The 14,492-nt window shown below is 39.1% G+C and overlaps 1 protein-coding gene across 1 annotated transcript; it reads right to left on the bottom strand.

Moving 5' to 3' along the window:
* Positions 1–308: 308 nt before the first annotated feature.
* LOC145910129 (uncharacterized) lies at positions 309–14,286 on the bottom strand. Its single transcript, XM_082997152.1, has 15 exons — positions 7,610–14,286; positions 7,312–7,360; positions 6,941–7,018; positions 6,561–6,817; positions 5,861–6,349; positions 5,656–5,707; positions 5,187–5,454; positions 4,177–4,835; positions 3,559–3,616; positions 3,144–3,220; positions 2,853–2,961; positions 2,426–2,631; positions 2,164–2,358; positions 1,922–2,057; positions 309–1,863 (listed from the first exon to the last, which is right to left on the bottom strand). Exons 1-15 carry the CDS (start codon positions 10,741–10,743, stop codon positions 1,454–1,456), a joined length of 6,177 nt encoding a protein of 2,058 aa, XP_082853278.1. The 5' UTR covers positions 10,744–14,286; the 3' UTR covers positions 309–1,453.
* Positions 14,287–14,492: the final 206 nt, after the last annotated feature.

Genomic DNA, 14,492 nt, shown 5'->3' with positions numbered 1-14,492 from the left:
TTAAGATTTTCCGTATGGCAAACTTCAACAACTAATTGTAAAGTTGAATTGGTCCAAGCTACAGTACTACCAAATCGCTGCTTTCCTAAACCTCATGTTGGAGGTCACGTAGCAAGGAAATGTGCAAACAGATTCTGAACAATGTCGCATTCAGCGAACGTCATAAATTTCCATTCCAATGTTTAATGTGCCTACTTGAACTCTCATTTAATATTTTACATCTTAACTACCGAACATGTAAGGGAACAACCTCTCGTCACTCTTCACCCCAAATTCTGGACAATCTCTTTTTATAATTAACAAGAAACTGCTTTGTGTTTATGACAACTGACATGTTAGCGCAAAACATAATTCACAACGACAAAAGCATAATAGCAAAACAAGGAATCTCTTTCGGGTAGGGATAAGCACACAAGACAAGTTAAGGCGTGTGGAACATTTGTTGACGAAATAAAAGAGGAATCACATGAGGTGTCCATTCCGGAACCAATGGAAGGGACGTAAGTTATTCCATACTGGAACTCTTGCTCGCAGGATTGAACAAACACTGAGGAACTAACTTCACGGAAACGCCAATATTTGATTTTTAAGCCATAGGAAATTCGTGAACTGTGGCACGATTTGGTAAAAGGCGAAATACGCCGTATAAGGTCAAAGGGAAACTTTCACAGCACCTAAAAAGGACACCTAATCTCAATAGACAACAGTCCACAAAAAATAAAGCAAACAAACACAATTGGACAAGCGGTAGACAATGGTTGATGTACCTGACCGGGATTAATGGCAAGTTACATAAAGTGGTCAATTTGGCTGCAATAACCGTGTGCTGCGCCAAAGCTTAATTGCACTAACCATCAAAAGCACGGAAAGGTAATTGACAACAACGTTTTTACGACACATACGTAAGGCATTTGTCGTAAAAAAAAACAATAAAAAGAAACAGTTTTGAAAACCAATGAGTAGTAAGCACATAACAAAGATTTGCCAATAGCTGTACTGGCAAGCACCGGTACCTGGCTGAAAACACTAACGAATCCAGCAGAAGTAAACACCTGATAAGAATGTTCGCACCACGGAAAAGGACTCTAGTATGCGTTGAACTGGCAAAACATGTTATGTAGTGATAAGCCGATCAGGTACAACATAGCCCGAAGGGATTTGATTGAAGTCTTAGTTTGGCCAAATGAAGTCGAAAGAGGTTTGTAAACGTGAAAATTTATCAAAAACAAAACAAACGTACCATTCAAAAGTAGGGAAGACGAGTAAAACTAGCTTGTCCTTTAAGCTGATAATTGAACACAGAGGAAATAATCTGATAATGCGACATTCATACAAACCCTTCAAACGCAAGCTCACATTATGTAATGAGGGACAAGTACCAGACTTAAGAAAACACCTTTGTACAACAATGTGTGCGATTCGCAGGAGAGGTAAATGCACGAGGTAGGAGCTGCTACAAGGGCACGGCAAGGACATGCGCCGCAGACTCACTCACGCGCATTGAAACCCCTTCATCGCCCGTAATGTTTCTTTCGCATAAAACTTCCCCGTCTGATGGCTGCCTCGAAGACAGTAGACCGTTGTGTTCTTGGTGGCAGCGTATTAAAAGCTGGTGTCCTTGCGCCCGACAATCTAGCGCCGAAGCGCCACCTTGCAGTATTTGGTAAGGTCGCGAAGAAGCCGCATCTTTGATATGGCACATTTTGGTGATGTTTGTTTGTGAAACGATCTCGTCATCACCATCCGAAGAAACTGCCACAACTTCAATATCTTGGTCTGAATTACTGGAAGAGCGATTGTTTTCGTGGCAACTCAGATGAACATCTCCAACATCTGTTCCATTTTTTCTAGTTTGCTCGTCATCTGGAAATGTCACAAAAATTAAACGAGATTATTGGCAATGTTTGAAGATAAATTTCACCTGATTGGGTAAGTTGTGAATCACCGTTGGCATCACTTTCGGAAACGCTGCAATTTATTGAGGCCGAACCTTCTTGTTCATAATGGCCAACTGCTATTAAATGAAGATTCGAACGAAAGTGTCGATCCAAATGGCCCTGCCATTTACAAAAATGTTTTAGGCAACTTTAAGTAACTAAATGAACTTTTAACCAATAAAACGTAACAATAATAAACAAATAAAGTTAGCTTCAAATGTATAACCTGGAAACGGAAAGCTACTTTGCAAGCAATACACTTAAAGGGCCGAGGGTCATGTGGGCCTCCCAATTCGTCTGTCGTAACATCAACGGAAAAAACGTCATCATTGACGATGTTTGGCACACAAGCATACTCGTCATTTCCTTCAAACAGGGCTTTGACCTGAGAGCGAGCAAGAACCTCAGTACCTGACATAATCTGCAACATTACGTGAACACTTAATACAAAAAAAAATATCTTTCGTAATTCAATTATGTACATTTACCTCACACGGCTGCGAGTTTTTTGAAGATGCTGATGACACAACTGTTTCGCTACCATTAATTTGCGCTGCAGCACCTTCTCCAAGTTGGTTGTTATTGATGAAGTCTACTGCATCCGACATGGAGGCACGCAAGGGCGTCGCACCGATGCGATGTTGCTGCTGTTTTAAGCGATTCAACGTCTTCTTTTGCATTGCGACAGTGTGACCTTGAATAATTCAATCTTTTTTGAGACTCGCGCAACCAGTTATATTTGGCGACAAAAATCGAAGCTACATATAAGCTATCAGTAGTGAAAGAATTAATATAAAAAAGCAAAAAGGGGGATTTGTCAAAAATACAGGAATTCGCGGTCTCATCAAAATACAACGTATTTTACCTATATTGATGTGGAACATACAGATTGCCAATCAAACTTAGAAAACATACCTTTAGAGCGCAGATGCTTCGCAAGATGTCCGCCAATGCGAAAAGCCACTCTACATTCATCGCATTTGTAAGGTCTCGCCACACTGCTGGTAGCTACGTCATCATATTCCTACATAAAAAACAAATTATTCTTCAAAAAATTTAAATCGATTGTTGCCATACATCAAAATAAAGGGTTGGTACACACTCACTACAGACTTAAAAGACATCTTTCCGAAATCTACAGATAAACCAAAATTTAAACCAAATGTCGTTTAGCGCTTTAAAAAACGTAATTTTACACAAACTAACCTTCACATCCTCTCCTTCACTTGAACCATCATCCGGAGACTCATCACCAGATATCTCAATTGTTGCAGGGTCACTTTCTACAAACGTAAAACATTTTTTTGATTTGAATTTTACTAAATGTTGTTGTTGTTGTTGATGAAGTTGTGAACCCAATTTGCTGTTATGACGTCAAAATTTCGTCTTCGCTGTAGTTGCATCAACGCTACCTGACATGTGGATGTGAGGTGGAAGACGTTTAGTGCGGCAGAATACATTTCGGAAATTTGTGCAGACAGTGGTTAATGTGCGCAAATACAAAAGTTAAAATTTACATTGAGAATAACCTCGCTACCAGTCAGCCAATGTTTTTCCGTTTATGGAATAACAACATAACTTGTTCCAGTGTGAGCACAAAAAATCCTGCAAAACAACTTACCTAACTTGCTTGCTAGTTTGACGGAGGTTTGGTGGCGAGAAAATCCTGGGTAATTTTCCTGGAAAAAGAAAAGCGTCATGAATTTCTCTGCAAGGGAGTGATGTGATGAGATATGTGCTTCACCCGCGTATTTCGTGAGTCAACAAATGCCACAAGCCAATCAGCTGCCAAAACTAATGACTATAAAATAGCTAATGTGACGTCATCCCCACAGAAAAACTGTTGTATGAGGCTGGATTTATTTTGTTTCCTTTCACTTACAACATCAAACAACATCAGGTAATATTCCATAATCAGGACCCATCCTAAACCCTAATCGATGGGAATAAACATCTCAATCCACTTCAGACGCACCCGCCAATATTTTCAACCTATTTTCAATCGCAAATGAGCGTCAGTATCTCGACTTCATCAATCTACACTTCCATCAGACGTGCAAATTCCATTAGTTTTGACGACGGGTCTTTTATCGACTCCAGGATCTTATCAACCAACTCTCCTAATTTCACGGGGAACGCAAAACGTTAAAAATGATCTTTGCAGACATGTGCCCATGTCTCATCTCTGACCATATATTGAATTCACACTTATCAAAAAAATAAAAATATATTGACTTACTTTTATCAATAATTTGGCGCTTTCGTTTAAATATTCCGAATTCCTTGTAGACGCACTGTTGTCCGCTGGTTGTTGATTGGATGGCGAAACATTCTCTCTCGGCACATCATATTCCTTTGTGGGGGTAGCTGGTGTCAAAATGATGTCACACAGTTCAGACCGATTTATCTCCCGAATGTTGTCAGTGTAAGTTTTGTTTTTTTTCTCCGGAGGTTCTCGTATTTCGTTTGATTGCCAGGGTTTGTCCATTTTGTTATGAACAGATGTTTTTAAAGACGTCCATGGTAGAACATATTCATTTGGGGATGTGATATAAGAAACTGGATGTAAGGGTCGACTTCCAGTCAGTGGATGCTTCTTCTTTGATTTAGAGTGGCGCATCGACTGCATGGCGGCAGTCCGCATTACCTCTGACACAACTTCGGCGAGCGAAGGACTCATAGTTGCGTTTACGCCGTCAATGGGTTGTCGCTCCATGTCTAAGGGTACCCCGGGCGACAAGTTGGGGTTAGTTGGGGATGAACCGGAGTTGCAGCCATCGCACGTGCCTTTCTCAGACATGCTGTTTCGGATGGAGTTGGGCGACGGATAGCGGAAAACGTTACCACTTGATTCATGGGCGATAGTCGAAACCCAATGTTGCGTGCTTCCAGTTGAAGCTGAAAACAATGACTTGTTGGCGATGAAGTGAACAAAAATGTATACACTGTCCTCGCGAAAACATGACATGCAAACATTTTTCAGATGATTTGAATATCGGATGACGTTATTTATAAGTGGCGTTATGGTTGGTGTATGGTAAGGTTTGGACTCTGAGAGTAAAGCGTAACCACGTGCTTTGGATAGAAAAACAACTTCTATCATTTAGTGGTGCCAATCAAACATGTAGCAAACGTTAATTACTTAATTAACACCATGCATATCTGCAATATTAGAGGTTTCAGTCGATCGATACCAAATTTACCGACCCAACGTTTTTTTAACAATAGTCCTTAGTATCATGAACTGACCTCTTGTTTTGTCCAAATATGCGCTTGACTGAGCAGGGGGTGAAAGGTAGTGGTTAGGTTTTACTACGATTGATTGAGCAGCGATACCTTTGGTAGACGGTGCCTCGGACACTTTATGCCCGCTTGTTTTTACCAACTCGCGACAAGGTTTACACGCGCTATTGACGTCACGTATGAGGTCAGATCGACCGGCTTTTATGTTACACAACGCACAACCGCTAAATCGATCTTCGGTGTCGCTTGAGTTCGCCTTTCCATGATGAACCGCCTGTCAATAAATAATTAACGTAAAAAAAAACATATTATTACGATCAACAGATCATTTTTTTCAATTTAACGTAAAGAACAGCCTACAACTGATATAAAAATGTTTTTGTACATTAGTTCCATTCCTGCTTTTGGTACATAAAATAGGAGCTCGAAACAACCCACACATTTAACCACAAAATTGGTAGTGAATTTTTCTTACTTTTAGGCATGGGGACGGTGGAGATCGACTATACAACGAGCGGCGTTGTTCCCTGAAAAAAACATAGAACTATTTACATGGGAAAGGTAAGTGATAACCTACATGATATGTGCGTATATTTGTAGATTGTTGATACTGGTTTACTACCAACTGTTTCCAATTGTTTTCTTACAAAAAATGTCTCATAATTTATCTCTAGGCTAACCTCGGTGAGGCAGCTGATCTCTCTTTTCGACTTTTACGTTTCTTTATCTTGGGGACTTTAGGGGGCATAGGAGAGGGCGAAGAACTGGTATCCGACTCGCTCAACGCGCTTTCTTGTGGTAGTTGTGTCGTCGTCGTCGCCGCCGTGGTAAATGACACATCTTCGTCCCGGGCAGGGCCAAGGGTTTTCGGTGTTACAGAGGAAACGGCACCGACCTGAATGCGACAGTCACTGCATGACGCGTATATGGCGGCGGCAGATCGAACAAGCGTCGATGGGTCACCGACGGGAACAGAAGGTCGGGCTTGATCACTGGAAGAATCCGCCTCCGGCGTGATTGCTATTTCATTTGGCGAAGTGCGGTCACACTTTTTCTGTCGTTTGCTAATCTCTTTCTCATAGGACTTGTTGTCGGTACAAATGAGGTCGGAAGAACAATTTGTGTTGACGAAGACTCCTTTACCCATGTAATCATTTCCGTTCGATCGTCTAAAATGTACAAAACAGTTTTATAACCTACCTGTATTTAGGGATTTTTAACCTGAAAGAAATAAGTTACATATTGTGTAGTTATCTTAGCTTAAAGGATGCACGGAGCAAACATGCAACCATTTAGTGCTCTGAACAATGAGAACTTTACCAATGACCCATGCCATTTTCAGTAAAAAAACTAACTTTATAGAGCAACGAATGACTTTACCTCCAACCATTAAGAAGGTCTACCACAGATAAATCAGTTGGGACAAGTATTGGATCTGAGACTGCCCACTGACTGTACATGGATGTATGTTGTGAACAAGACTTCTTGTTTTCTTTTCTGGGCTTGGGGATTTCAACATATGCTGGTTGAGTGTTTAGAACACAACAAAAGGTCACATGACTGTTGCATGCCACACTTGGATGTTGATGTGGGAAGAGAAGTGTTGATGTCACCACAGGGGATGAAACTTGTTCATACTAAAAATATATTACAATTAATAAATTACATGATGTAGTTGGTACATGCTAAAAATAGTGCAGAATAGAGTGGAAACAAAATTTAACACTAGGATTTAAGTAATAGTATATCAAAATGTTTACCTTGGAACCTTTATTGAAAATTGCGATTGGCTTTGTGGAAAGGTCAACAGTTGTTTTTTTTTCCACAACAACAGGACACTACAAAAATATTTATGTATATACATTATAAAAAATTAATTACTAACTAAGGTCATTGCTGGCTTAAAATAAGCAAAGTTAAAAAAAAATAAACCACAAACCTAACCTAAGTATCAGTAAGATATTAAATTTTGCATCAATGTAAGAACAAAAAAATCTTTGCAAAAAAATTGGATTAGTATAATTACATGGTTTCATTATCCTTGCATCAATTTGCTAAAATTAACATTAACAAGTGGTTTAACAAATTGAAATTGTATTATTGGTCACATTTATTAGATATTCAAACTTACCTGATCTTCATTGGCAAGTTTTCCATTTGTTACTTTAACACCATTCAAACTGTAAAGTTCACAAATACAATGTTTAAATTAAATCTTTGTAACGTTAGTTTTGATGCAACTTCAACTCATGGAGCATCTGTGCAGCTAAGTGCAAGTGAAAACAAGTTATCATTGTTCTTTTTGAGTTTTCTGAATTTTTGTTTTTATTAGTGAACAAGCTATCAAAATATTTCCAGCAATACTACTTCTATTGATACAAAACAAATGTCCCATTACTATTACTTTAAACTAAATAATGATATAATACCTTGTAGGTGGAAGCAAGGGAACCTTATTTTGTACTGCTATTGCATCTTTCTCACTTTTCAAATTATGATTCTCATCGATTTTTGGCCTGAATTCTTTAACAAGTGGCTGATCAAAGGCTTCAAATCTTTTGTTGATTTTTATTACATCTATTTCCCGTCCTGTTTGTGGTCTTGTTGCATTAAAGTTTTCAGGTTGAGGTGCTGTGTCCTGTTTACCCACTGCTTTATGCCGATATACACCCGTATCAGCACTTTGTTGGTTATTGTGAGGAAATACAGCAAGGGCAGTAGCACTTGGTGGTATACATGTTGAAAAAGAACGATGGTGTTTGAAGTTTTTTTCATTTGTTGGTGTAGAGGTTAGGGTGGAGTGATCCATTGATACTCTTCTAGATGAGCGCGACTTTTTTCCATTTGTATCACTTAAAAGTTCAATATCCTGCATGTTTCGCAAACTTATTTGATGAAGAAGTAACTTATAATTACTTCTTGGCACAGACATTTCATTAAAACCAGCTATGCTGGAGTTAAAGTCCGATGGTTCAGTACAGTTTTTGGCATTGAGATTTGCAGGTCTGGTATCAATTTGTGGCACAGCATTTTCGCTTGACCCTTGCGACAAGGGAGAGTTAGTTGAACAATGGGTCAAAGAGCTTGCATCATATAACCTTTCTTTTGATAAATCTGAACATCGCAGCAAGTGTACATGACGTTTGTTAGGTGGTAATTTACTTGTTGGTATATTACTTACTGGCCCTTGAGTATCAATTCTAGATTGACCTACGGTACCCTCAAGGTGTTCACTATCAGTACATATGCCCTTGGTTTCCTTTTCCTGTTTTGATATTTCCATGGTAGCTTCAGACTGCAAGGCTGCATCTGCACTTTTTGTTCGACAAAGATCTTGATGTATTGACTTTAATGGATCAGAAAAATACTTTTCACTGCTTGAAGGTGGAATGATTTTTGTGTAAAATCCTTCATTGTTGCTGGCAGAATGTATTGTAGACAAAGCATGAGAAGATGGGATCACCCTCCGTCGAACTGCAGATTCTGCCAATGTTTCTTGCATGTTTAAATGCTTGCCTCCAAATATATCATTGTGAGGTTGAGATAAGTGATTGGGGCCATCCTTTCGGTATTTGCAGTATACCCTTTTGTGAATGACATAATTTTCTTCTTTTCTGTATCTTACACCACAGTCATTGCATTCAAAAAATGTTGTCCTTCTGGCCTTTTTCGACATGTTGGGTGTTGCAGAAGTTGAATGAGATCTTTTGCCCAAAAACGAATCTTCACCACCTTTTCCATGACCAGAAGCAATGAATGATGGAACTTCTTGATCATCTGAAGAAACATTTGATGGGGCATTGCTATAGTAGGGTGCTCTTGTGAGCTGTATCATTTTGTTGTACTCAGAAGTTGTCATTCCGGGTGGAAGTGGCATTTGATCGGAAGGGAATCCTTGATAATGTCTAGTAATTACAGCATTAATGTCTGTATGTTTGTTGCTGCATTTTGATGCATCTTCCAAATATTTTAATTGCAGCCCCTCTGCATTATTTTTTCTTGTTAAACCTGTTGAATATGATGAAAGAGAAGCAGGGTCCAGACTATTTCTTCTGAAAACCCTTCTTGGTTTCACTCTTTCTAAAACAGGGTTTAAAAGCACTTTTTCATTGTTTGAAATCAGTTTACTAATGTGCTGCTCAATGGACTTTGCATTTAAACGACTTGTAGTTGCCTTGTCCGGTACTGATTCTCTTCTAACTTTGTGACTATGTTTTGGTGGAAGGTCAGCTGGCTCATTTGTTTCTACAACAGAATCAAATCCTGATAAACTTGGGCGATTTCCAAATCTGTTATAGGAATTAATAAAACGGAAATCTTTATTTAACCCAATTAAGGGAGCAGACATTCTTCTTCGAATCAACTCAGCATGTCTGCTTTGTTCTGGTGTAGTGCTAACATATGCACGCTTGTCGGTTGATTCTAAATATCCATTGGAGTCCACAGAAACTTTGGTTTTCATCTTTGCCTCAGGTTCAACTAATGGCCTCTTTAAAGCGGCATGGTCTTTTCCACTGGTTCTGTCTGGAAGGTGATTGACCATCATAGGTAATCCAGAAATATATGGGAACTGACTGGGTAGTCCATTTCCTGGGGTATTTGGAAAACCGAGATATGGGTTCATTGTACAAAGGCTCATTGGTGTCGGCACAACTGTGGAAATAGAGCCTGGTGTATAAATGTTACTAGTACTCATCACGTTTGGATAAGCTAGTCCAAGAAATGGATGCAAGTGCCCAAAAGTGTTCTGCGAATGAAGGTAAGCACTGGTATTCAGGTGGGGTTGAAGTTGTGGGACGGCTTTGCTGCCATGATAGTCCTGTCTTTTGTCACTACTTGCATTTGAAGTCTTAGTTAATACTGAGTCTTCATTGGTTGACAGACCTGGCATGGAGAATAAAGGGAAATTTGATTTTACAACTGGAAACTGAAGTTGTTGTTTAGAGGTTTGGGTGTTTTCAGAAGATGACCCTTGAGTTTCTTTCACCTGGGTTTCTGCACTAGCAGTCTTACTATGTAAATCATAGGCACTACTGGTGTTATTGATGATTTTAACATTTTCTGAATTTAGATGTTTTTTCATTATATGCTGATGCAGATCCACAGTAGATTTGCACATCAAGCCACATGCAATGCAGCGAAGATGGAATATTCTATCAGATCCATGTCCCATTGGCAGCACTGCAGCAGGTAAAACAGCTCCAGGAGCAGGCATAATAGCATGTCCTGGAAGGGGAAACATGGGATACATCAGGGATTGTTGACTCAATCCTCCAGCACTTGCAAACCCTGGTAATGGAGTAGGAACAGAATTCAGTTTAATGTAATCATCCATAGTATTTTCGTCAGATTTATGAATAGTTTCCAAATCATGGGAAGAAAATTGCTTGTGAGTTGACACTCCGCCATTTGCTACAGATAGCTTTTGACTAAACTTAGGAGCGTTGCCTTTACGATCTACAGCAGAAAACAGCATTTTCATACCATTCTCTGGCTTAAATGCTGTTCCTGCCAAGTCAGTTACGCCATATTCAGCCATACCACTATAGGAGAGCAACAGCATTTGCAACACACCAACACTACAGAATTCATGGTCTTATCCATGCACTACATGGGTACATTCAAAGGATGCCTGAAAAACATACAAACACATCATATAAAAATAATGAATGTAAAACAAACTTAAGGCACACATGATGATGATTCTAAATCAAGTTTCATATATTTCAAGCAAAAACACTTTAAGCCGGCGATTTTACTTTCGGTTTTGTATCCCTCAGATTCAATTTTTGTTGTCATAAACAGTAAACACACATAGTCAGAAGGTATGTGGACCAAGCGCTTACGCGTCTGCAATACCAGGCCGTTATTTAGTGGTTTCACGAGAATGGCACAGGAAGCAGATAGACTACGTCACAATCCGAAGGAAACGACGTGACTGTTATTGTGCACTGTACAGTGTTTTGTAAGTTGGCGCAAACGGACAGATTTTGCCGCTTTTGCTCCTGAAAAAATGCTGTGTTTAATGAAAAAAAATATCATTCACCACGCGTGTAAAACAACAAGAGAAGCGTGCTGCGTCCATGATAACGGTATTTGTAAAAGTTAGAAGCGGCCTAACTATTTCGTGTCCAGATTGTAATGATTGGCGGCAAATACAAAGCATTACGAATCTATGGGTCATCAGATGTTCTAGGTCCAACTAATATTTTCCGTTTCGAAATCCTGAACACAATAGATGTAGCATGTACTTTCTCCAGAGTTGTAACGGAAGCAACACACCATCAACAATTTAAGATAATTGTGGGCCTATGCAACACTGCAGTTGCAAAAATACGAAACCACGCATTGGCCACAAGGATAATACATGAGAATAGATCGTGTGCGCTGCAGGAAAGAAAAGAGCGAGTAGGAGAACAAGAGCCATGAGCTCATCACATCCGCAAAACGGCTTCCTATTTCACGGAGGAAGTACTGCATCGTCACAGCGTATGCGTTTTGTTCCGTAATAATTAATTACCACCAAATACTACGGGCCTGTGGCAGACAATGCATGCTAAGTAGCTCCATGGCCAGCACAAGCATGCATATTTTTGTGCAGTTCGAAACACTTTTTATCTTTTGTCACTTCGCCTTCATTTTATGTTATAAGCCACGTTTAATGTTGACCTGGTATCTGTTGACTCTATTAAATGTCCACGGAAAATATTTCTTCGTGATTTGAGACAAAAATCTTGCCTGTTCCCAACACGAACAACTTCGGTTAATCTTTTAATAATATTTAGTTCGGTATGGTAATAAATGTCGTAGCTTAAGTTTTTGTGTGCATTTCTCCCCATAGAAAAACTTGTACACGCAACAGGTAGCCTATGGAACTTATTATGGTTAAAGCTGAATTTTGTGTGACATGTGCTTCGATGAAACTCTCAATGGCGGGTCAAAGAGATTCGATGGCGCGATTGCGAGATTGTCCAAACAAGCAGCAACAGGAGAAACGAATTGCGATTACGTGCCGTTAAGAGACAGATGGTAAAACAGGTATATCTGAAAATAATTGTACCTTGGCTGGTGCCATAACAAGTGCTTTACTTAACAAAACATTGATTTTAAACCCATTTTCCCGAGATTTATTTGTTACAGACAAGGAAAAAACTTTTCAACAAAAAGCTATGTCGAAGAAATATTTACGAAATTAAATATTTTTCTTATAATGTAGCCTAACATTTTATCAGTTTTAACGATGAATTGGCAGGTGGCTTCATGACAAGCTGTTAACACAAGAGTCTCTGAAGAGGTCGTTTGACAATACCCACACACATGCAATTCGATATTTCCATTGTATACAAAATGCGATCGAAATCCACACGTGTAGAATACCATCGGCTACCTCTACGGGACAAAAAAGCACACAAGAAAACGCGCCGGCAAATTGTATAGCTTGCATACTAGTACAGTTGCACTATACCCAAACTTAGGGCAAATAGAGCTTGTTTTGGGAAAAATGTTTACTAACTGCAACTCACTGTCTAGTCCGGGAAACATAATTTTCTCAAACGTTTCTCACCAATAGAAACTAGTGGTTTCTCACTTTAACAGTGGAAACCATATAAAAATTAGTTTGTGCCACCATGACACCAACCAAACCTTCGATAAACAAAATTCACAACACATTACAACCCACTCACGCAAGACCAAGCGCAGACGCGCAGTTGCTTCGAGTGTGACGCGACGTCTGTTTCCACGCTACAACGAGCAAGGCCCCGCGCACCAAAACACTTCACTCCCATTGTTGTCCTTCGTGGTAAGGAGACACGGCGAGCGCTTCGACACTGACGTCACAGTCAGACACACTTTCCTATATAGAAGAGGACTTGTCTGCAGTTAACATCCAACAATCTCTCCTCCAGAAAGCAATATAATGCACAGCCCCTCTTACACAGGCTTGATATAAAAATTCCTTGGTCCTTTAAAAACAGTTGGCAAGTTACATGGTTATCTGATTACAGTGCTTTCATTTTTTTGAAAACTATTAGTTATGTCACTATCAGTTTTAAATGAAGGAAGATCATTTCCTGGATTGCACAAATTGACAGTTTGTGCTAGACGACGTGGACGGAAACCGACTACGTCGCATTCCGACCACGGTAGACGTTGAGCGCGATCAGACAGTGCAGTCTAGCGCAGTATAATCATCGTTGAAATCCGATCACAGGTAATCTTCCACAAACGTGCTGACGTAACAGCAAGAATGGAAACAAATAGTTTGAACAGAATTGTTACATCTGTGTTAGTAATAACCAAATGAAAATGTTTTTGACAAATTTAAATTAAAAAAAAAGTAACTAAAAAAGTAAACCCAAAAACCTCTGCGGAACAACATTTCGGTATTACATACATCCACTTCAACTACTTACTGGCAGTTAGAACCAGATCATTTTACTTCAATACAAATTGACAGCACACCAATAAAAATTGGTTGCAGTCATTGTTCATTGTCCCTGGCATACACAGGAAAATACATGCCCAAATGCAAAAGAGCACATTTCTCTCACCCAACACAGTGCACCAAACGTAACTGCAGTACTGAAGTGTTGTTTACCTAACTGTAAAGCTTCTTATGGTGCTGTGGACAAACTTCGCAATTACTGAAAGTTAAGAAGAGGGGTAAACATCCACAATGGTGGTGTACATAGGCTAGACAGGCAGCATGCTGCCTCAGGGTATGACATGGCTGTGTTTGCCAAACTAAAATTAGCTCAAACTCGTGACTTGCCACGATAATAAACCCTCTTAATATTCATTAGCCAAAATTCCACACAACAATACTTAAAACAAAGTTAAATTTAACCTCGAACAAGCAAAAAATATTTTATTTCACAGTAAAAATTTATCATTAAAACATTACTTGACCTTCTAATGTGGAACATTTTTATTACCTTGTGTTTCCTAAAATAATTTTGTGTATAGAAAGCAATTTTTATTTTAGGATATTATTTCTTTAAAACATAGACATTTAGCATGCAAGGACACATGTTCACTAACACACAAATATGCTTGTTTTTAGTATATAACACATCAACCCATTTTTAATTCCTTTCTAACAATACAGAAACATAGTACAATATGACACTGCAGAACAAGTTGTTATTTAAATATTATCTAAAATGAACAAAAACCTGCTGGAGAAAACACCAAATGATAATTTTGCACGCATTAAAGTTTAATTACAACCAAAATTGGTGAAAAAACATTATCCAACCAAATAATTATCAGAAACTGACAATACAAGGAATGCTTGAGATATACTAACTT

This window comes from Ascidia mentula, chromosome 8 (assembly GCF_947561715.1).
Source record: "Ascidia mentula chromosome 8, kaAscMent1.1, whole genome shotgun sequence".
Taxonomy (NCBI): Eukaryota; Metazoa; Chordata; class Ascidiacea; order Phlebobranchia; family Ascidiidae; genus Ascidia; species Ascidia mentula.
This window is presented reverse-complemented; position numbering and strand designations above follow the sequence as displayed.

Bases quoted from the DNA above. Each gene is read 5' to 3' on its own strand.
- LOC145910129 (XM_082997152.1), bottom strand. From the start codon at position 10,743: ATGCTGTTGCTCTCCTATAGTGGTATGGCTGAATATGGCGTAACTGAC. The intron at 6,350-6,560 runs GTAAAGTCATTC...TGTACATTTTAG, and splicing joins GACCTTCTTAATGGTTGGAG to ACGATCGAACGGAAATGATT. The intron at 5,708-5,860 runs GTTAGCCTAGAG...TGTTTTTTTCAG, and splicing joins AGATCAGCTGCCTCACCGAG to GGAACAACGCCGCTCGTTGT.